The sequence below is a fragment of the Rhizoctonia solani genome, chromosome 3 (genome assembly GCF_016906535.1).
Source record: "Rhizoctonia solani chromosome 3, complete sequence".
Classification (NCBI taxonomy): Eukaryota; Fungi; Basidiomycota; class Agaricomycetes; order Cantharellales; family Ceratobasidiaceae; genus Rhizoctonia; species Rhizoctonia solani.
The window spans coordinates 387,398-410,471 of NC_057372.1; the positions used below are offsets into that span (position 1 = coordinate 387,398).

At 45.6% G+C, this 23,074-nt stretch overlaps 6 protein-coding genes and 1 non-coding gene across 7 annotated transcripts; all 7 read left to right on the plus strand.

Annotated features, from left to right (window-relative positions):
* Positions 1 to 186: 186 nt before the first annotated feature.
* On the plus strand, positions 187 to 3,222 carry RhiXN_02497 (Retrotransposable element Tf2 protein; the record flags this gene model as incomplete). Its single annotated transcript, XM_043322314.1, has 1 exon — positions 187 to 3,222. One exon carries the CDS (start codon positions 187 to 189, stop codon positions 3,220 to 3,222), a length of 3,036 nt encoding a protein of 1,011 aa, XP_043177810.1.
* Positions 3,223 to 5,075: 1,853 nt separating this feature from the next.
* RhiXN_02498 (uncharacterized protein) lies at positions 5,076 to 6,871 on the plus strand (the record flags this gene model as incomplete). Its single annotated transcript, XM_043322315.1, has 5 exons — positions 5,076 to 5,488; positions 5,547 to 6,259; positions 6,326 to 6,519; positions 6,580 to 6,682; positions 6,744 to 6,871. 5 exons carry the CDS (start codon positions 5,076 to 5,078, stop codon positions 6,869 to 6,871), a joined length of 1,551 nt encoding a protein of 516 aa, XP_043177811.1.
* A 1,377-nt stretch (positions 6,872 to 8,248) lies between these two features.
* Positions 8,249 to 11,217, plus strand: RhiXN_02499 (glyoxal oxidase; the record flags this gene model as incomplete). Its single annotated transcript, XM_043322316.1, has 18 exons — positions 8,249 to 8,343; positions 8,395 to 8,591; positions 8,657 to 9,006; positions 9,062 to 9,149; positions 9,205 to 9,282; positions 9,361 to 9,372; positions 9,427 to 9,457; positions 9,515 to 9,561; positions 9,614 to 9,700; positions 9,753 to 9,825; positions 9,878 to 10,002; positions 10,158 to 10,252; positions 10,311 to 10,441; positions 10,503 to 10,608; positions 10,666 to 10,825; positions 10,879 to 10,962; positions 11,021 to 11,138; positions 11,190 to 11,217. 18 exons carry the CDS (start codon positions 8,249 to 8,251, stop codon positions 11,215 to 11,217), a joined length of 1,905 nt encoding a protein of 634 aa, XP_043177812.1.
* A 3,410-nt stretch (positions 11,218 to 14,627) lies between these two features.
* On the plus strand, positions 14,628 to 17,258 carry RhiXN_02500 (glyoxal oxidase; the record flags this gene model as incomplete). Its single annotated transcript, XM_043322317.1, has 17 exons — positions 14,628 to 14,725; positions 14,779 to 14,975; positions 15,045 to 15,172; positions 15,221 to 15,308; positions 15,359 to 15,436; positions 15,485 to 15,517; positions 15,570 to 15,647; positions 15,698 to 15,857; positions 15,913 to 16,006; positions 16,048 to 16,071; positions 16,139 to 16,172; positions 16,224 to 16,449; positions 16,500 to 16,605; positions 16,657 to 16,846; positions 16,902 to 16,982; positions 17,035 to 17,152; positions 17,204 to 17,258. The coding sequence occupies 17 exons, from the start codon at positions 14,628 to 14,630 to the stop codon at positions 17,256 to 17,258; spliced, it is 1,788 nt and encodes a 595-aa protein (XP_043177813.1).
* Positions 17,259 to 18,309: 1,051 nt separating this feature from the next.
* RhiXN_02501 (carbohydrate esterase family 2 protein) lies at positions 18,310 to 19,697 on the plus strand (the record flags this gene model as incomplete). The annotated part of the gene is made up of 7 exons (XM_043322318.1): positions 18,310 to 18,437; positions 18,490 to 18,751; positions 18,809 to 18,982; positions 19,031 to 19,182; positions 19,232 to 19,420; positions 19,468 to 19,531; positions 19,581 to 19,697. 7 exons carry the CDS (start codon positions 18,310 to 18,312, stop codon positions 19,695 to 19,697), a joined length of 1,086 nt encoding a protein of 361 aa, XP_043177814.1.
* Positions 19,698 to 19,928: 231 nt separating this feature from the next.
* Positions 19,929 to 20,036, plus strand: RhiXN_12361. The gene has a single exon. It is a non-coding gene; the product is annotated as a tRNA-Arg (tRNA).
* A 1,489-nt stretch (positions 20,037 to 21,525) lies between these two features.
* Positions 21,526 to 21,800, plus strand: RhiXN_02502 (uncharacterized protein; the record flags this gene model as incomplete). The annotated part of the gene is made up of 2 exons (XM_043322319.1): positions 21,526 to 21,645; positions 21,738 to 21,800. 2 exons carry the CDS (start codon positions 21,526 to 21,528, stop codon positions 21,798 to 21,800), a joined length of 183 nt encoding a protein of 60 aa, XP_043177815.1.
* Positions 21,801 to 23,074: the final 1,274 nt, after the last annotated feature.

Sequence of the window (23,074 nt, forward strand, 5' to 3'; positions counted from 1 at the left end):
GTAGAAGCCTATCGACTACCAACTTATATACATCCAATTCCCAAGAAACTACGCGTTATTGATGGCCGAGAAATTGATTCTGGCCAAATTACTCATTTTACTTGGTTTAAATGCACCATTGGCAACCACACCAAAGAACTAGAATGCCATATTTCCAATATTGGCAATCACCAATTGGTTTTAGGAATGTCATGGTTAAAGAAACACAATCCCCAAATTTCATGGGAAAAACATACACTTGTTTTTAATTCCTTGTATTGTTCCAACAACTGTTTATCTATACCTACTGTCTTAGAACTCAAAGCAGTAGAAGAAATCCCCACTCCTTATCAAGAATTCTCTAAGGTATTTTCAGAGGAAGAATCATCAAAATTACCTCCCCATTGTCCTTATGACATTGCCATTGAGTTACTCCCGGATGCACAACCACGACATGGTCCCATATACAGTTTAGGTCCAAGGGAGGATGCGGAACTTAAAGAAACTATTGAGAAACAACTCAAAGCAGGTTTAATCCGCCCGTCTAAATCCCCTATGGCCTCTCCCATATTATTTGTCAAAAAGAAAAATGGGAAGTTACGCATGTGTGTGGACTATCGGCGTTTGAACAGTATGACCAAGAAAAACGTTTATCCCCTGCCCTTGCCACAGAATCTCATTGAGAAATTACAAGGTGCTAAGATCTTCAGCAAGTTTGATCTCAAGGCAGGATATAACCTAGTTCGAATCAAAGAAGGCAATGAATGGAAAACCGCTTTCAAAACAAAATACGGACTATTTGAATATTTGGTCATGCCTTTTGGATTAACAAATGCACCGGCGGCTTTTCAAGACATGATGAATGAGATATTCAGGGATCTTCTGGATGTCTACGTCATCATTTATTTGGACGATATTCTGGTATTCTCTTTGAACAAAAAGGATCACAAAGCTCATGTACGAGAAGTACTTAAAAGGTTACAAGACAATGATCTCTTCTGCAACATTGAAAAATGTCATTTCCACGTCAAGAAAATCGATTACTTAGGGTTTATTATATCTGAATTCGGCGTAGAAGTGGATCAGTCTAAAGTTACAGATGCTATGAACTGGTCAACACCTAAGAATGTCAAGAACATCCAAGAATTCTTAGGATTTGTAAACTTTTATAGACGATTTATCCCTAATTTTGGCAACATGGCACGACCTCTGTACAACCTGCTCAAAAAAGATAGTACCTGGAAATGGGAACAGGCGGAACAACAATCCTTCGATGGTCTGAAGAAATGTCTTACATCAGCACCTCTGCTTTTACAACCAGACACCACAAAGCAATTTTATGTGGAATGTGACGCCTTGGATTATGCCACTGGAGCAATACTATCTCAACGTAATCTAGAAGGGAAATTAGCCCCTGTAGCCTATTTATCTAAATCCCTATCCCCAGCTGAAAAAAACTACGATATCTTTGACAAGGAATTACTGGCAGTTATCAGGGCATTTAAAGAATGGCGCCACCTACTGGAAGGATCAGAATTACCAGTCCAAGTTCTGACGGATCATAAGAACCTGGAATACTTCTCTACATCACAATCCTTGAATAAACGACAGATTCGATGGGCAAATTTCCTAGTGGACTATAATTTCCAGATCAATTACAGGCCTGGGGCACAGAATAAGAAGGCCAATATCCTTTTGCGGCGCTACGATTTGGTACCCCTTGAAGGGGGGGTAGAGAACCAAGTTCTCCTGAAACCGGAACTTTTCATTGCATCAATCACCCTGGATCAGGAAATCAATGATTTAATTGGCAAAGCTATTTACGAGGATGACCGTCTAAAAGAGATTCTGCTCAAACTCCAGAACAAGGAAAAGGTTTTGGATTGGGAATTAAGAGAAGGACTACTATGGTATCAAGGAAAAATCTTTGTACCGAAAGATAATACCATTAGGAACCTTATCCTAGAATCTAGGCATGACGCCTTGGCGGCAGGACACCCAGGACAAGCCAGGACATTAGAACTTATTTCCAGAAGTTATTACTGGCCATCGCTGAAAAAGTTTGTCAACTCTTATGTCAACCACTGCGAAACCTGTATCAGGTCCAAACCAACAAATCAAGTACCTGTGGGACTGCTAAAGCCATTACAAATTCCTGAACGCCCATGGGAAGATATAGCTTATGACATGATTGTGGGATTACCGGTTTCAGAAGGCTTTGATGCTATCCTAACCGTGATTGATCGATTTTCAAAAATGGTCCATTTTATTCCTACCCAATCCACAGCGTCGGCTATTGACATTGCCAACTTATTCATCACATACATCTGGAAGTTACATGGCCTCCCCAGGAGTACTGTTTCAGATAGAGGTCCTACATTTAATGCCAAGTTTATTTGTCATCTATATAAAAGGCTAGACATCAAGCCTACCTATTCTACAGCCTACCATCCTCAAACAGATGGTCAAACAGAACAAATACAACGAGAGGCCGAGATCTTTATACGCATGTTTGGGAATCATTGTCAATCAGACTGGGTATCACTATTGCCATTGGCCGAATTTGCCTTGAACAATTTGAAACAGACTTCCACAGGCAAATCCCCTTTCCAAATATGTTATGGCTATAATCCAAGATTTACAGTTGGTCAAAAGTCAGATGAGTCAGTCCCTAACGCAGACGAACATGCAGGATTCTTAGAAAAGGGCTATGATGAAGTCAAGGCAACGTTATCAATATCCCAAGAAAGGATGAAACACTTCTATGATCAACGTCACAGAGAAGAAGAAGAAATTCAAGTAGGGAACAAAGTTTGGCTAAGTCATCAGAATATATCCACCGATAGACCATCCATCAAGCTTAGCCACAAAAAGCTAGGTCCCTACTTGGTAACTGAAAAAATTGGATTGCATGCGTATAAATTACAACTACCTCATACCATGCGCATACATCCAGTCTTTCACATTAATCTTCTGACAAAATTCCATCCTGACCCTCACGGACGCGACCCTCCTCAACCTGCACCTATTATTACAGAAGAAGGTGAGGAAGAATATGAAGTTGAAAGAATCTTGGACAGCAAATGGAAAGGGCGTGGCAAATCAAAGAAACTCTGGTATTTAGTCAAGTGGAAGGGATACGACGAAGGAAGCAACTCGTGGGAACCAGTGGATAATGTGGGTAACGCTCAAGAAGCCATAAAAGAATTCCACATGGAACACCCTGATGCAGTTGGAGCTTGAAGAGGGGGTAATGTCATGACCTTCATTGGCATGACATGATTTTTTACTATTTTCTACCTTTTTTCCGAGATAGTTCCCTTTTTTGGTATATATTTATGACTCATCAAGATCACGTGACATATTTGATATATGATGTGAAATTGTAAATGACTCACTGTTTTGTATTGTTGTTTTTGATGTGGCTCTTCTCATGTATTTAAACCAGGTCAAGTCGCCGCTAAACAGCAAGACTTGACCTCTTTGTCAATTCACCTTAGCTCTTATACACACCCTTAGCCCAGGCCCCTTGTTGGCCATTAGTGCTCATTACTTAAATCATTAACCAGGCCGTCGTTGCCCTCTACCCACCTATCATAACCCCCGGGCCCTAGTTGCCCCTCTACCTGTCTCATAGTCCATTGGTGATAGTGCCACGGACTTTAAGCCTTCTTGAACCATAGGTCCAAGCTGAGTTGTGACACAGGTGGCATATTAAGATGCATGTAATATCTAAGTCTGTTTATGCCAAAAGCCTCTATATAGCATTGTATTAGCACTCAAGACACTGACCTAGTGTTTTACATTCAGGTTGAAACACACATGGGCAACCCTTCCAAAACATATGCAAGGGACAAAGCCTAGGCCACAGTCCTTGAAACTTGTTTCATGCATAGCTCTGGCATATATTGTTGAGACACGTTGCATTTACATACATTCAGTAGCTACAAAGCGGGGCTATTGAACAGTATAGAATATATGCCCATACAGTCTACAATCCCTAAGTTATAAGCGATTTTGTGGCAAAATCGAATTCCTTGCCAAGGGTTTGTCCAATGCTGCATTGGCACACATGGTTTATGCGGAAATAACAAAGATACGGCCCATACACCATCTTGAGTCCAAAACTTCCTGTTTGATCAAAAACTAAACCTGCAATAATTGATACTGTTTGGCATCCCCCCAGGACTTGAGCCTATGGTGAAGTCCGTCGCCGAGGTAGGCGTTGGTGGACAAGGAGGGCCGCGGCAACCACTCAGCTAACATAACGTAAATACGCCTTTATGGTACTCCGCCTCCAGCCGTTACGGCCCTTACCCAAATTAGCTCTTAATGGCACCTGTACCCCAGGGTATGCCGCACTACTTGCCCTCTGACCGCGCTACCGTTCTGATTGTCTGTTTCCTTCTTACTTTTGTTTTCTTCTGGATTTTGCTCTGCTTTGTATGTAGCGTGCGGTGGTTTGGTGGTTTGTGAGAGGTTTGCTTCGTTTGCATGGTAGTTCCCGTATTGTCTATATATGGAGGTATATCAAAAAAGAATTTGCACGTGACAAAGAACCGAGGCATTCGAATTTGATGCTGGTTGAGACATTTCAACACTCACCTCAGCTTCGCTCGAATTTATGTGCCATACTACTTTCTGCACTTGGTTACGTTCTAATTGGTCGCGACATCCATATATACATCTCGATAGTTATAGAACATTTTGTACATCCGCTATTGGTAATCCCCCGATTTTTGTTCACATATGAGGCGAAGTCTCAAGGGTCTTGGCTGCTTCCCATTATATTGTTGATGGCGCTGGTTGCTAGACGCGGCCCCGCACCTCGCGTGTACCACATATGGGTTGGCTCGCGCGACCTGTGCTTGCTATTTCCTTCCCCTTTCGTAGCCCTCACCGACGGCTCTACTTTCCCTGCGTCGCTTGTATACTCTGACTCTTTCCCCGGCTCAACCGATTTCCACCTTCGTTTTAAACCTTACTGTCGTTTCTGGCTATACTCGACAAATAGAAAAAACTCTTCCATTCGTATTCTATTGTTATTCAACATGCAAGCGCACAGTAGACTTGGGCATAAGTTTATACCCAACAAGATGCACGATGTGGGGCTCGGCCACCACCACCGCTCACGGCTCTTGGTGCGCATTCCTAACACCCACCCCCTAATTATCGATACCCCTTCATCCAACAACACACCTATTATACCATACCTCGCCGTGCGAGGACCACCCAATGAGCAAGGGACTATGACACCTATTATCCTCGTAGGGATATGCCTTGCGGGTGCAACGTGTGTTATATTGGCGATCTCGCTAGTGATTCGACAACAGAGGAAAAAGGCGAGCGCTCGTACGGCGAGAACCATGGAGCGGGGGGTTGAAGCGGCCAAGCAGTCTAACGAATATCAAGTACAATGGAGGCGGAGCATGAGTTTTAATGCTTCACATGATACGCATGTAGTAAATGCAGTATACGGTGAAAAATCGAGAAGCTCCTTTGAATCGTCGTAAGTCTTTCTTGTTGCTTGGCGGATTTGGCTGTTCATTTCAAATACACTGATATAGTGACTACCATGCACTTTCGAGCAATCAAATCAAGGTTGTGAACCGGGCTGTGATTACAAACAGTGTGATATCGCCGGTGCCCAAGGCGGCGCTCACTTCTCGAATGCACCCCAACTTGAAGGCTATTGATATCCAACGAGCGAACAACCCGCATGCAGCTACGCGCGACTATTCATCTCTTGTCGCACCTCTCCCCCCGGCGATGTTTCCAACAACCCCCTCTTCTATTAATACATTTTACGGACCGGCCATTGTTCGTGCCCACGCGGAACAGAACCTTCCTCATTCGAGTGCAATGAGGGCGCTAGCAGTCGCCGCAGGGATTGCCACTACTCCGACCTCCCCTACCTTTGAAATACACCAACAAGCGGATAAAGGGGAGGTCGAATTACCGATCAGATTTTCTCCGCTCCGAGAGAGTACATTTGGAGATGGGATGAAATTGGGTCAGCATCTGGGGCTTCGTACAAGCCGAGAAAATGAACGGGAAGGCGTAATGAGTGTGCAGAGTGCAAACCCACAAGACCATATTAGTCCTATTTCTCAGGATGGCTCTTCGATTCGGAACGTACCCTCGCGCCCTGGGACGGCGGGAACATTTGGTCAGCCGCTCGGTTCAGGGTTCTCATTTGGCTCTCGGGTACCTTACCGCACCCACCGGCATGCAGCAAGCAGTCTGAGCATGGCTGACGTGAAGAGTGTGCGGATCAGCTGTAAGTACCACCAACTAACCTCTATCTCTCTAGATGGATAGAGCATTTCTCATTCTATCGCCACAGATGCATCTGGACAGTCGTCTCCCGGGTTGGCTGCTAGTTTCGCCCGAAGTCATTCACCACACGGCTCATTTTCTCACTCGCACGGTCGAACCGACAGCGTGGCGTCGGGCACTTCAAACGTCATTACTCGTAAAGTTCAAACAGTATTTCCGCCGCTTCTGCCCGACGAGCTCGTTTTGGCTGTTGGTGACAAGGTCAGTATCCGCGTCTACCCTACCGTACACTATCGATGTTCTGATGACCCATGATGCCAGGTCACATTGCTGGAAACTTTCGACGATGAATGGTGCGTCGTTGGTCGAGACCGGTTCGGCGAGGTCGAGGTCGGCGCGGTTCCCGCATATGTGTTTACCAAATGTGGGTCTTGTTTTCCGATCTCGATGAAGATCATAAGCTAATATTAACTCTATGATGACAGTGAGAACCGGAGAAAAGATGGAGCGGCCTATGAGGAGCACAAGTCTGGGCGTTAAAGTCGAGATGAGCAATGCTCCCGGCGCTGCTTGGAGTTCTCGTGATGAAGTTATCAGCTGGTCCAACTTCTGATTACTGAAATTTCCCGCTTGACTCAAGAGTCAATTTGATCTAGAGAAAGTTGTAAGCCGGTGGATGCTGGTATCTCATGTTCTATCGCACCCATCACTCTTCCTATTTCTGATCTCTTCTCCTCATTCCCGATTTTTTATGCTCGATCTCCGAGCGTTATCGGCCGAATGCAGCGCATGGCACTCTTTCTTCTCATTTGACTGGGACAGGTTCCTTTTTACTAGATACCCGCCGGTTCCAAGCTCAACCATACTCGTCCGCTTCTCTGCTATGAATCCTCACTGTATACCCATTCATTCGTCGGCCCCGGCACGGTCACGTTCGTTTTTATCCTAGCTGGCTACTTATTTTTGCCGTTAGTCTCGTAGCGATTATCTTTTTGCCAACCCCATGGAGGCCTGGTTTGTATGTAGGCCCTTGTTAGTATTCAATTAGATGTACCCCACTATGTGACTATGCGACAGTGTCTAATTGGGTTGCATTGGTAATCAATGCGAGTCCACCAGATGGACGCAAACATAACTTTTATTAGCGATCATGCGCTTACGTCCAGTAGCCTACTTCAGGACCTCAACAAGAAGGCCAAGATGTGACGTTTGTCACACTAATGTCAAATCTTGAGTGCCTGACGATGGGCAATAGATAGAATGTTTATACTGTAGATGGCCTTCAACGTGGATATTGAGACGAGCCTAACCAGTCGACTCGGCCGTCCCTGACGATTCATTTGGCATTTGTTGCGTTTGGTAATTTGACCCGCTGATAAATCGGGGGATCACCGAAAACCGGGGCCGGATTTGTTCAATGTGTGCCTTGTTGTTACGGAGAAGTTGGTCCATGTGATGGTAAATGTACGGTATACCCACGTAGGTTCAGTGCATAACAAAGCCCACGGTGTGCGTCCACGGCGCGCATACACCCTAGATATGCTATGAATCAGAACTCGAAGCATGAGTTTACATTGTAAATAGTCGCCGAAAAAGGTCCGGTCAATGCCGCTTACAAGTGTAGCTCACTTGTGAGAGGCCGATAAACCTATAATGAAGTCGTGGACCGCGTGCTCGCTTCCCTTAGTGGGGTTTTCCAACCTCGATCAACTTTATATCCCCCTACCGATAACGTGGATCTCACATACGTGACCCAGCCCCCAAGCTAAGGAGATCCGATATGCCGAGACATACCGCCCACGGCTCAGGGGGTTTCGCGTATTCCTTTGACAATGCTTGACCCCCTTACTTTGTTTGATTGTTGGGTCGGTTTTCTCTTGGTGGTCTTGCGTACCTCATATAAACCGGAGCTGTGCTCGCCAAATTCTCCCCTCGTGTTCTCGTTCAGTGCCTCGTATTCTTCGTTCTTTACATCGTTTGCTCCCCGTTCATGTTTGATTCGATTGCTTCTGCTGCGCTTGTTGCGCTGCTTGCGGTCCCAGCTCGGGCACAATGGACGTTGACACTGGGAGGCACCACTGGTGTGTAAGTAGAAGTATACATCCAATGTATTTCTTGGAACTAATGTACTCGTAGCTCTGCCATGCAAATGACTGTCGCGACTGAGACCAATGTCGTAGTCATTGATAAATATGAGCAGAATCCATTGCGCGACGCCTCGGGCGATCATTCCTTGGGCTCGATATACTCGACTGATTCGAATACAGTGCGACCCCTGAACATCAAAACCAACAGTTTTTGCGCTACCGGGACGTGGCTGAGCAACGGGACCTGTAAGTAGTCGCCCGGTATTCGAGTTATTCGCCGGTATCTATCGTGTTAACTGGATAATCCACAGTGGTGAACGCTGGAGGAAACCCACGTGTCGACATAGGAGGCGGCAGCTCTGCAAACGGACTTCAAGGTACGTTTACGTCCCTCTTGGTTACAGGCGGCTGCAAGCGGGCGGTGGCGATTTGTCTCTTTTTCGTCTTGGGGAGCTCGTTTCGCAATTGGCAGCTCAGGTCTTCTATCATCGCCGATCTGTTCGCCCTGCTGCCTTTCTCGATCATTTGTATTTGTCATGGCGTTGCTCCTTTTCGGTTTATTCGTGTTGTGAACAACCACCGACGTATACGTATTCCTCCAGGACTTCGACAATTCAATCCATGCAACGATGGAAATTGTGATATATACGAGAGTCCTTCGGTACATAACTGTCTTTATCTCTAAATTTGATTCGCTAAAGTCAAGTCATATCCAGCGCATCCGACTTACGTCCTCCCGCTGGTACCCCTCCTCGTGCCGTCTCTCTGATGGATCTGCTATTATTGTTGGTGGGGCTTATGGAGGTGAGTGTAGGCTAGGGCAAGACTAGGCACATATCTGATGGAGGTTTCTTTCCAGGCGGATGGACTAATTTCGATGCACTGAACAACCCGACATATGAGTTCTACCCCCCAAAGAATATTAATGGCTTTAATGGTATGTAGCGGCATTGTTACGTCTTCGGTGGGGGACTTATCTGGATCAATGGTATTAGGGTTACAAATTCCGATGAAGTTTTGCTAGACAGTAAGTAATAAACGCGTGCTTGTGAATCACATACCAATCTGTCGAATCTGATAGCTTTACCGCACAACATGTTTCCTCATGTTATGTGAGTAGGGGCCTGATGTAGTCACGAGCTAGGCAGCTAACGCACCTTTGATATTAGTCTATTGCCCGACAACCAGCTATTTATGGCTGCGAACTCTAAAGCGAGTAGGTTGCTTTCAGTACATTGTACTTGCTTTCACAGCTGACGTATATCTAGTGAAATTTAACTGGGAGACGAACACGGAGACCCGCCTCCCCGATCTTCCTAATAAACAAATAACTGTTTATCCCATGAGCGCACCGGGTACGTAGCTCGGTTCGATACCGTAGGTAAAATTGTGTTAACCAAGCCACAGCTGTTCTCCTTCCCCTGACTTGGGAAAATAACTATAAGCCCGAGGTTGTTATATTTGGCGGATCTCAGCTTGCGTGAGTCACTCCAACAAGTGTACCTTTCTTGGAAATCTCAGTGATACCTCAGGGATACGGTGAAGGAGAACGAAGTCAGTTCTCAATCCCCGACAAGTAAACAGGCATCGAGAATTGCACTAGATGCAGCTGGCATCGCGAATGGCTGGAGTTATGACGAAATGCCAGAGGGCCGCGGTACGTCTGATTATCGATTTTATACTACCGCGGTCTTCTGATTGCTCTCACGTTGCTTTTATCTGCATTCTCGGGGCAATTCGAATACCATTCGGTCCCGTCGATTTTGATGTCGCTTCAAACCGTGCTCTTTTCAAATCATTCCCGTTACTCAGTCATGGCCGATGCTACTATTCTGCCCGACGGAAAGGTATTGATTATGAACGGGGCTAAGACTGGGACTGCAGGATACGGAAATGTTCCGGATCAGGTAGATTTGCTCAATATCCGATTCCTATTGGGAGTTTGGGACTAAATGAATGTCGCAGATTGGTCAATCGAACGCCGACAATCCAGCCTTCACCCCGGTCCTTTATGACCCTGCTGCACCAGCTGGGAGCAGATTTTCCTCCGCCGGAATGCCCACATCTAACATCGCACGTCTGTATCACTCTGTTTCGTGAGTCAACCGCAGCTGCGATGCTCGCGAAAGCGAAGCTAATTTTCTTTATCGCTTGTAGGACTTTATTACCGGATGGTCGTGTCATGATCGCCGGGTCGAACCCAAATGCCGACGTTGAAACTCGTCCGTACAAAACTGAGTATCAAGTCGAGTATATCAGCCCGGTAAGGCAATCAAGTGTTGCGTTATATGGGTGTATTCTGACTCTGGCGCAATTTTAGCCATACATGACCAAGACCCGCCCGACTTATACCGGGTTGCCAGCCGCATGGAACTATGGCCAGAACATAACCTTGAGCGTTACATTGCCAGCTTCGTTGAACCCTCCTTCTATAACCGTCTCGCTCATGGATCTCGGATTCTCAACACACGGTGTACACAGTAAGAGCATACTATTATCCAAACACCATGGCGACTGATTTTTTTATGTTTAGTGGACATGCGCATGATCAAACTCAAGGCTACTCTATCTTCCAACCGCAAGAGCCTGGTTATTACCGGTCCTCCAAATGCTTCCAGTGCGTATTTTCGTCCTCTGATGCCGTTCAATGCAGTTGTTAATATTTGTTGCTCTAGTCTATCCCCCGGGTCCTGCTTGGGTTTATGTTTTGAGTAATGGTGTTCCTTCCAAAGCTCAAAAAGTTTTGATCGGCACTGGCGCTTCACCTCCAGTCAACCAAGGCGCTATTGACAAGTAAGTTTTATTGGAAGTTTTTTTTCTTGTACCGTACTGATCCGGATGTAGTATGCTCGCACTTACCGGTGGGCCATAAAGGCAACTCTTACACTTTCTTTTGGGTTATTAAATTATCGGACTCTGTAAACTGCGGTTCACACGTTGCATTCTGCGTACCTTGCACTGCTATTGTGCTATCCGCTCCTTTCCACTTACTCGTTCGCTTGGACTGACGCTCTTTTTAATTTCGCTTGCTCGGCTTTTTGTTTTTGTTTGATACTTGAAGTTGAAATACATCCTCCTGATAACGACTCGGCTGTGTGGAAGAGTTGACTATTGATTGGTAGATTGCAAGTTGGTTAAAATTATATCAAAAGGGTAATTTACAAGTTCAACTACATATTTGTCCTTGATTCAAGTGCTGAGATCAAAGAATCTGGATGAAATACAATGAACAACTTGTAGTCGGTCAGCCAAAGTTATCTTGCCCTGGGGCCTATGCCATATGTCTCGCTGAGCTCATGCTATAGAGACGCACCATGAATACGATGGGTGTTTGGCTCCACTAAAAAATTACATCTATCCCATGGCCTCCATCTGCGGGTACCTACTGGATATAAATTTATTTTCAGTGTTTGGTACTTGGCCTTCAAGCCAGATTCCGATAATGATTCTCTTTTTGAAAGTCAGAAGGGAATACTTGTCAATGACACCTTCTGACTCGCTCTACTTTGAGCAACCGGTTTGCTTTCAAAACGACCTATTCCTGAGGCGGCTTGGCTTTTAAAGCATGAGATTGAGTAGAAAGTCGGGTTCCTCTGATACTCAGGAAGCAGCATCACGCATGCGTTCTCTTATCCCCGTCCTTCATTATTAGCTCGTAGTAGCACGGATATCGTAAGTATCATTCATATAGAGTTCAGGTGTTTTGATTGCCAGTTGTCACACCAAAATATGCGTGACAAAGACTCTACAACTTTCATTATGCCATATGACTCGGCTGATTGCTCGTCGAAAAAGATCGTCGTCGCAAAGTTCTTTTGACCACAATTTGCAATTCAAAGAATAATTTCGGTCGTCGATCGAGGCACACGTGCCTGGAGCTACTGGCCGTGGACTTGCAGCTCCGAAGTGTTTTCTTCCTCTCAATATGAGCCAGCTTTCCTCTACTTATCTAATGGACCTTGGCAGAGCTTAGCTTGGCTGCTATATCCACGGCACCTGTTCACAACCCATTCTAGCATTGAGTTGTCCTAATGACTGTGGCTTCATTTCCATCCAGTTGATAAAAGTCGACTTAAGCTTGGATAAACTACTTTTCCTAACTCCTTTCTATCTCTGGGATGCTTGTTTCACTTGCTTTAACCGTAGTGATAATAGTCTTGATGACTCCTTCGAACGTGAAGCAGAGCATATCCGAGGGCAGCTCAAGTGACGTACGTCTCATTAGTATGTCTGATAATTAAAGATAGTTACCTATTCGTTACATATAACCTTTTGTCCCATCCCAAAGCTACTGTCAGCCGTTGTTTCAATCCCACAGGCTGGGCGCGACGGCCGAGGCTTGGATGTTATTCTATCGCTTCTGGAACACTTCCCTGCACTTTTTGCTTTCATCTCTGCGACTAGCCACTTGGATTAGAACTGCTTGTACATTCATGTAGCTTATCGGCTTGTGCTCCACTCGGACCTATTTTCTGCCTGAGCTTACTACAACACGCGCGGGGCTATGCACCCTCAGCAAATTGTAGTCTACCATAGGGTTCGGCCCCAACGCGATTATGGTGGGGTTGGAAAACAAATCCCACAGGCATGTCGGATTCATGTATCCTGGCCTTTACCGCTCGATTGCTAGTCTTCCCTGATGTCTATATCAGGATCGCTGACTCTAACCCGAGCGTATAGGGTTGAGTATCGGGGTAATGATATCAACCCAGTAAGTTTACGTACAATGTCTAGCACTCGTCGCGTTTGCTATTACATCCATTTAGCCGTGCGCATGCGGGCGCCCGATTTTCACGGGTCTTCCAGAAAAGTGGAATATTGGTCAAGTCCCCATCATCGCCGTTATACTTCCTGGAACCCTGGATGATTCGGCCATCAGAGTTGGGTTTTTGCACACGGTGTACATGTAAGCTCCCCGGTCGATTCTCTTGTCTTTTTGTATGAGGTTGCGTACTCATGGATGGCCTTCACTCGGTCGGCTAGAGGCTTTTGATCAGCAAAGGAGGCTCCACACCGGTAAGTCACAGCATTGTCAATTAGTGAGCCCTGACGAGTATCTATAACTGATATAAGAGCAGTTCGCTCCCGAGTACAAGGGGTCCGTGATCACAGTCTTTTGTGCTTTCCTCTCCTTTCTTCCGGGGGTGATGAGCTGAGCTATACGTGGCAGCTCTATCTCGTAACTTATGTATCAATTTAAGCCACAAAGCATCCACCCACAGGGTGTTGTTTTGCAAACAATGAAGCCACAAAAGGGCGACACCAAATTGATAACTTTCCAAGAAATTTGTCTGAAGTACATTACATCCGAACGTAAGGTCAATTACACGTGTTTCAATGTCTTGGAGTAGCTATTCGAATATAACGGCAGCTTGGTTCCTGAGCTCTGTGGAATCATCGTTCCAGTGCTAACGTGACCAGAGCTTAACCCAGGCTTCTGAGACTGGAAAGGGAGCGCTAATACGAATATGCAACGGCAACGCATACAAATTGAAATCGCATGGATTTCATAGAGCGGATGAATTTCGTGTTGATGACACAGTATACGGTCTATACTTCCCACAAAAGTTCGGGATAAACCAATATTCACATCATCGGCAGGGGCGCCGTCATCTACGTGGGAATGAAGAAATGGACATAACCAAGTTATTAAGGTCTATAATTACTGGATTAGAGAGAGGAAATATTCGAGAATACACCCTTTGTCGACATCATGTATTATGACGGGAACATATATGCTCAATGTGTTTTGGTCCCAGATCTTGAATATCGCAAGGGAAATGTAGTCGGAATGGATAAACTATTATCCCAATTCGGGGTCGACTAGACTAGGAACTATCTGGATAAGCTGTTCTAGATGTGGTTAGGAAGATGTTTGTATCAGAGTCTCCAAGGATTGGGAAGATTGGGCTAGAAGCAGTTTGTAGTATGAGCATTCTGGCTGGAAGCTGACGTTCCTAAAGTCATGTACATGGAATGAGACGGCCGATGCCACGTGACTCAGGCACTGGGGACGCCGGGAAAGCAAGGAACCCGGCTGTAACATGAAACTCGCGATCCGCCATGTGCGGTTGCCGCTGCACGTCGCTCAGCTTCCTTTGATATCATCAGGATTAAAAGCTATGGCTGCGCTCCGACCTCGAACTCTAACGTCTCCTTTCCTTCCCCTCTTTTCTTTTTCTTTTTCTCTCCTGGTTTCGGTCGATTCGTTTCTGTTACCCGAGGACATTCATTTTGTCCCATCTCACTCTTTAGAGTTGAATCCTAGTATCAATATCAATAATGGCTTGGTCCACTTTTACTCTTCTCGCGTTTATTCCATGCCTCTTCGCATCGGCACGTGGGGCGTGGACGCTGAATCAGCCCGGTACGACTGGCGTGTAAGTAATCTATCCAAACTACCTTCAAGCTGAGTTATATCGTTAAATTATAGTGGGGCGATGCAAATCGCAGTTGTCAGCTCGGACACTGTACTTATCATTGATAAAATTGAAAATAACCCCCTCAAAGACGCGGAAGGGAAGCCCGCCTGGGCATCTGTCTATTCGCTCAAGAGTCACACTGCTCGGCCTCTCAAGCTCGTAACCAACAGTTTCTGTGCTGGCGGTGGATGGCTCTCTAACGGTACTAGTGCGTGCCTGATCTTCCTCCTGATGCTCACGTAACGTTGCTTATACCTTTGATGTGAAACCTTTGTAGTGGTCAACATTGGGGGCAACCCCGTTGTCGAGTCCGGCGGAGGAAAGGCAGAAAATGGATTGCAAGGTGTTCGGCTCTACAACCCTTGTGCTGAAAACGAGAACTGCGAGATTTTCGAGAGCCCTAACGTATGCTATCAGCGTTGATCCTTTGCGCCCATTCTGACCTCGTGGTAGCGAATCCGTTTGACCTCTGCTCGTTGGTACCCCTCCGGAGCTCGCTTGTCTGATGGCTCACTTTTGATCATCGGTGGTGCATACGGAGGTAAAATTAAGGTTCACTGTCTATCATTGCATCGCTGACTGTTTGATAAGGCGGCTGGACAAACTTTAAGGAATTGAATAATCCGACATACGAGTTTTATCCTCCAAAAAATATAAATGGATTCAACGGTATGTCTTGTAACAGCCATTTCGTGAAAATATCTAATGCCATTGTAGGGTTGCAAATCCCCAGTCAATTCCTGGTCGACAGTACGCCCATAAACCTTGGTGGTGTACAGATCCCGCTGATAGTTCCTTTTAGCCCTTCCACACAACCTTTTCCCACATGTCTTTGCATTGCCAAACAACCAAATTTTCGTTGCTGCGAATAACAAGACAAGTACGCCCTCAAACATTCGGCTAACTAAGTCCAACTCACCGATTTGATAGTGATGCTCGATTGGCAACGCAACGTTGAGACCCGCCTTCCGGATCTTCCCAACGGTCAACGAATTACGTATCCGATGAGTGGCGCTGGCGTGATGCTCCCTCTTCGATGGGATAAAGCCTTTGCTGCGGAAATCCTGATGTGTGGCGGCTCGGATACCGAGTAAGTTTGTGCTGGTTCACAGTTTTCTGAAGGGTGTTGAGGTGTTGGGTTTTAGTGACCGGGTGAAGGATACCGACTTAAGCGCCAAGACCACTCCTGGGAGTTCACAGTGCTCGAGAATGGTCCTCAACAACCGGGGTATAAAGAAGGTTAGCATAGCATAAACCCAAACCACATGGGCACTGACCAGTGGTTTAATTTCGTACATCATCGCGTTCGTTCTCGGTGCTTGGTTGTGTGACCCTTGAAACTTCCACAACGTTCGGTATTCGGAAATATAGGGTTGGCAAGTCGAAAAGCTTCCAACACCATGGAGTATGTTACTGCTTCCTCTATCTGTGCTTTGATACTGAGCCACGACTTTAGTGATGCCCGAGGGTGTTTTGCTGCCAACTGGCCAGGTATTGATTATCAACGGTGCATCGACCGGAACCGCCGGATATGCAAACTTGAAGGACCAAGTTGGAGTTTCGAACGCAGACAACCCAGTTTTCCAGCCTGTCTTGTATGACCCTGATGCACCTGCCGGAAAGAGATTCTCAAGGGAAGGTTTGCCGACTAGTAACATCCCCAGAATGTACCACTCCGTTGCGTAAGTATCATGGTATTCCAATTAAGAACTGGAATTGACATTACCAAAAGCACGCTCCTTCCGAGCGGAGCTATCTTCGTTGCTGGCTCGAACCCGAACGAGGATGTAACAGAGAGGACTTACGGTACCGAGTATAGGACTGAGATTCTCTATCCTGTGAGCCCCTTACCCTTGCGTTCTCTGTTCTTACTCATTTTCTGGATGTAGGATTACATGTCTAAGCCGCGTCCGGTAATCACCCGTGTCCCCGATAACATCGAATACAATCGCTTCAACAGGGTTATCTTCAGCATGCCTGGAGCCAAGCGAAGCCATCGTCGCGGCATCTTTGATTTCTTTTTCAAGAAGGTTGAAGTAGTGTTGATGGACTTTGGATTTGCCACACACGGCGTGCATAGTACGTTCTCATTTTAGTCCTCTGAAGGCTCGAAATTAAAAATCATTGGCATTAGTGGATCAACGCCTTGTGTCACTCGCTACTTTCACCTACGGAAAGCGACACCTCCAATTCCAGGGACCCCCCAACCCTAATGGTGCGTTCGGGAGCTATCTTAGCATTCAGGCTTTCTCTGATTATGACTATAGTCTATCCTCCTGGGCCCGCCTGGCTCTTTGTCATCGTTGACGGTGTTCCATCTGAGGCTGTCAAGGTCATGGTCGGCGAAGGGCGCTCCCCGCCAGTTGATCTGGGCGCCATTGAGAAGTAAGCTTTTGTGTGGTACCGTTAGGAGTATGCGTTGATTAGAGAATATAGTATGCTGGCTAACACCGGGAACCCTGTCCCCATCGAAGCTCTTCAGCACGCGTGAAATGCCTCTTCGGGAGCAAGAGTTTCACCTGTCTAACCTTGGAGTAACAATCTCCCTGGTAGACTCCCATTTATTCATACGGACTTAATTCTGGATACAATTAACGAATTGCATATTGGACACTTTTACGACCTACTTCCTTCAACACTTGTTGTTTTTTATGGACACCTTGATGGACATTTTTACTTCGAATATTCTATAGCCACGTGAGGCCTCTTTTCTTTCGCATTAGCCCGTGTGCTGGGAATTTGTTGTTTTTTCTTCACTTCTTGGGAATTCTTGGGACACTTGTTACATGCTCACCGTCATTCAGATGTTACAAATCGAATAGTTGCTACATTGTCTCAGAACATGCCCCTCTGTTCCTCTCCTCAAGGATCGAAACAAGAGTATTTGTAACAAAATTTAGCTCGCATGGCTGGAGGGTTTTTGACATGCGTTAGTTATATGCGCACAAATACCCAGTACGTGCAGTTGCAATAATGCTGAGGTAGCATATGATCGCCAAATATACGGTTCGAATGTTCTTCAGATTTCTCAAAATAGTCAAATTAGGTAATTCGCCGATTTAAACCAACTGAGTGCACCTCATCTTCATTTTGGCGCAAGGCTTGGATAGATATAGTAAAATACTCCAATATCCGAAACGCTAGCTGAACAAGACCTCCGGGTTATGGTCAATAAAGAAGAGCCAATTTGTGTATTTCTACTGCTCAGGATGATGGCCTGGACCTGCCGATATCATCCACACAGCGGTATTCGAAATCGTCTCGGATGAACTCCGCATAAACTGTATGTCGACCTCGCCAGCTCAGTCTCTTGCGGTCGTGACCAGTCAGATGTTCTCCGTGTTTCCCCCTAGCGAATCGGATTTTTTAACGAGTACGGTTCTATAAGAAGATCAAAGCTTCACAATACTCGATATTTTCGCAACGGTGGGATGTCGGGAACAAATGGAAATTATTGGGTATAAAATACAAGTAGCGTGAGCAACTCCTCTATAAGAATAGCTTCTCGTGTCTGCCAGCAGATCGTTCTATTTTTTCCTATCATGATGAAGGGATCACTTGCGGTCGCATTGCTGGCGAGTGTAGTATCGGCAGCATCGCCAGTCGTTGTGCTCCCCAACGCTAAGCTGCTCCATAAACACGGGAGGTGGGACGCAAATAATGGAACCTGGTATGTACTAGCTCGGTGTTCCAACGCCGGTACTAATACATAAGCTTCAAAGGTGGCCTGGCTCAGGCTTCAAACTCGTTGCTTCAAACTTAACATCTTTTGACCTGAGGCTTGGGTGGGAAGGTACCAACTGGCCTTCAGTCGCAATCAGCTTAAGTGTAGATTACGAACCCTTCAAGCAGCTTAATGTTTCGGGTGGGGTAAACTCTATCCCCATCCCTGTTGCTCCCGCGAACAAGAGCCGAGTTGTAAGGATCAATGTTCAAGCCTCGACCGGTACTCGTATGCAGCTTGACCAGATTGAACTTAACGAGGTTGGCTGTACCGCAGGATTTATCTTATCACGTTGGGACTAAATGAATGTGACATAGGGTGCTAAAGTCAAGGAGTACAAGCCTTCGCCTCTTCGTTTCCAATTCATTGGCGATTCACTCTCGGCAGGGTACTTGAACCCTAATGGGGTGAATGACTGCTGGACCTTTTTGTCCTCTCAAGAGTTCAAGGCCGAGCACAACATTATGGCACAGTCGGGTGCTTGTCTGACGGTGGGGATTCTTAAGCTAAGGTTTTAACGTGATCTTATTTCTTTTCAGGATAAAGAGTGCTTTAGCAATATCCACGGGCTGTCTTACCAGTACTTCGTCACTGAGGACACTACTTATCGTTGGGATTCCAATCATAACTATACCACACCTTGGGATTTCAAACGTGATCTCGCTCCCTCGCATATTATCATCTACATTGGGTAGGTTTGGTTCTCTTGACTTGGTATTTATATTAATCGGTGTTCGCAGTGCCAACGATAACTCTAATAACGTCACTCCTGCCGATTTTACCCAAGAACTGATCAAATTCACCATCCGCCTGCGCACTCTATACCCCAAACAACCTTTCCTAGTCTTTACTCCTTGGGGATGGAGTGATGGTTCTGGACCATTCTGGCCATTTTATCCAGGGGTATACGAGGACGTTGTCAAGAACAGGTTAGTGTCACACTCATGCTTCCTGGACAATTACCAATAGAATATAGGACTTTATCCGGCGACAAGAACGTTTTCCTCGTCAACACTACGGGGTGGCTTCAACAAAGTGGCGTAAGTGTGCATACTACTCGCATGGCTCGTCCTAATGTCTCCTTTGAAGGTTATCCCAGGGGACGGTCACCCTAATCCTCTCGGACAACAGCAAATCCAGGCCAAATTTAGCGAATGGTTGAAAGCCTTTGGTGTGAAGCCAAGGAGTAAATGGGAAACCCAATGAGTATAGTGATGTAATTAGACGATGAGTTTGTATGATGGGAATATTGTTAAAATCAAGGCGGGTTGGGTGATGAACGTGCAAGCGAGTCTAAAGCGCCTGTGACAGACTATGCGCGCAGTCTTGGAGGATCAAATCCGTGCACAACAAATGAGTGTAAGCATAACTGTATAGCTATTTGCTTATCAGGGCTACGTGGGCCTATGTAGGAGCTTGTCAGCTGAGACGAGAGCAGGGCGCGTAGTGGAGTGGTTACCACGTTGGTCTTCGATTGAAGCGTTCCCGTAGTAATGCGTTTATCTAGTCAACCAAAGTTCGTCGGTTCGATCCCGGCCGTGCTCGCAGTGCTTTTTTGAATCAGATTCCCAATCTCGACCTCCAAAGGTCTGGCTCATCAATACCCAGTTCTATGATACATGGCTTGATTATAATGTAAAGGCGTAAATACAGGTGTACTTGTTCCAACTGTACCTAATCTCTTTTTCATTCACAATCCCACTGATATGTTGCCGGTATCTGTTGTGCCTCTACTTGTCTCACAGTCTGTTGCTGATAGGGTGTCCTAGACTTTGTCTTGGACTAGGTGGGGGGTGGCCCTTGTGGCCAACTAAGTACAAGTGGAAGTAAGGGAACCTCTTAACGCAGCAACAAGCAACTATACAATGGTGAGCACAACACATAAGGTGTTAGCAAGCTAAGTATTTACAGTGGCAAGCTGCTGAAGGCAGTAGGATCCATACTAAGTGCTAACCTGAGTGGACTAGCTTGCACCATATGGACTAAGTGGGTGTCAACAAGAGTAATGTAGACCTGTTGTAAGATAGTCTACATGCTAGCAGGCAGGTGCTTAAGGACTGTCCTAGACATTGTCTGTGACAGGGTAGGCTGGCACTTGCAGCTGTGTAGCTACAAGTGAAACAAGAAAACTGCTTAAGGCAATGACAACCAACTATACTATGGCAACTAACTGACTAATCATGACAAGCAAGCCACTTGAGGTGGCAACAAGCTATCTAAGTACAGTGAAAAGGTTGCTTAAGGTGGTGGTAAGTGTAATCTAAGTACTAAAGTGGGACTGGGCCTAATGCCCATGTGGATTGGGGATGACAACAAGAGGTAATTGACCTGGTTTTTGCCATGGTTGATCACTGTCTGTTGTAGACACATTCAATACCAGGGAATTTATTCCCATTTTCTCAATTTTAAACAATGACAAATGGACTAGATTTTTGATTGCATGACTTTGGTGCTTATATCATACCCTAAGTGCCTTGCCACAACCCCTCCACTGCTTAGTCAGCTATGTAGCCACCTCCACCTTGATGACATCATAGGTGACACATATGCATGAGTAAGGCTGCAACTGGAGCAGGGTTCTTATTTGATATGGTATTGGATATAATGTATTTGTAATTAGCACCCTCTTGTAATATATAAGGAGGCCAACCAACCATGGTAACACCCAGGTTGATTACCTCTTGTTGCATCCTACTCAGTGTACAAGGGCCATACAGCCTGGTAACTACTAAGTCATATACACTTGTGCCCAAAACAATTGAGCCATGTGAGCTCAAACCAATGATGCTCACACATCACCTGCACAATTGAGAATTTGTTTACAATGTAATAGTAGAGTATGTAGATACAGTAGTATAGAACATATATACAAAGTTCTAGATCAAAACTAAGTCTCCTTGTGGAGATACATGTGAGCAAAATTTTTGGGCTGGCTCATTCTTTTTGATCACTTTATATAAGCTACTTGGTCCTCTCTCATTGACTGCCATTTACCACCCCTTTTTATGCTCAAACACCTGCCAAAAGTGTGCAAATGGCTCAATACACTAGCCCCAAGACTAAGGCTCAGATAATTGTGCTGAAAAAGCTCAAATACTCAGATTGGGCTGTTGTTCAGCTTTTGCAACCTGAGACCCAGGTTTCTCATGCTACTGTTGGTTGTATCTGGGCCAAGTATGGACTTACTGACTACCCACTTGATTGACACAATCCCATTCCTGGACACCCACAAAAATTAACCCCCAGCAATGTCAGATTTGCTGCTTTGGCCCTAGCCCAGAGCAGAGTAACAACAGCAGCAAACATTAGACAGCAGTACTTCCCTGCCATTGGGTCCTCTACCCTCTGCTGCTACCTCCAAGAGCTGGGTTTATGGCTGTACAAACACCACCAAGTACCCCTGCTCACTTATTGGCATAGAAAGGCCTGTCACTTGTGGGCCTACAGTCAATTATTCTGGCCACAATCATGCTGGGACAACATTGTCTTCTTGGACAAAGTCCAAATTGAGTTATTTGGGGCTGACAGCGGCCAATGTTACTGGAGGCAACCTAGTGAGTCCCCATATAATCCCCAATACACCAAAAAGACAATATCTCATGGTGGCAGGGGTATCTTCATTTGGGGGTGCATTACCCAAGAGGGAGTTGGGCAATTGTGCCTTATACAATGCAAGCTGAATGCCCCAGGATACATTGAAATCCTTGGGGATGCCTTCTGTCATAAACAGAGGAAAATAGAACTAGCCAGAATTGAACCAGCTTGACCACTAAGCCATAGAGCCCTATTACTCCTCTGCTGACAACCCATGATTACACCTGCTACCCCCCAAATTTGGGCTTGGGCCAGCATGCAACCACTTGTACGGGTCATGTGACTGTGTCCAGGACACCTTCTTTGGAACCCTTGCCAACTATAAAATCACCCCATTTGACATTATATTCTAGCACAACTGAGATCTGAAGCATACAGCCAGGCTGACACAACATTGGCTTGCCAGTTGGGGTGTAAATGTCCTCCCATGGCCATCAAGAAGCCCAGATTTGAATATAATCAAGAACATCTGGTGGCATCTGAAGGAGTGCATGTGTACTCACCAACCTCCTGCTTTGAATAAGGAAGAGTTATGGAAAATAGTGAGGGACAAACAGAAACAAATTTCCCCAAAATATATTGGCAATTTGTATGATTCATTACCATGTCAAGTACAAGCTGTGTATTTAGCTAAAGGTGGAAACACCAAACACTAAAATTCATATCTAAATCATTCAGTTTTGCATGTCATTTTGGGTGCATGCATGCAGTTTCAGGTGCAATTTGAAAGTGATCAAAAAGAATGAGCCAGCCCAAAAGTTTTGCTCATGTGTGTCTCCACAAGGAGACTTAGTTTTGATCTAGAGCTTTGTATATATGTTCTATACTACTGTATCTACATACTCTACTATTACATTGTAAACAAATTCTCAATTGTGCAGGTTATGCATGAGCATCATCAATTTGAGCTCACATGGCTCAATCTTTTTGGGTGCAAGTGTAGCTCACCACCACCTTAAGCAGTCTTCTTGTTGTACTTAGCCTTGTCC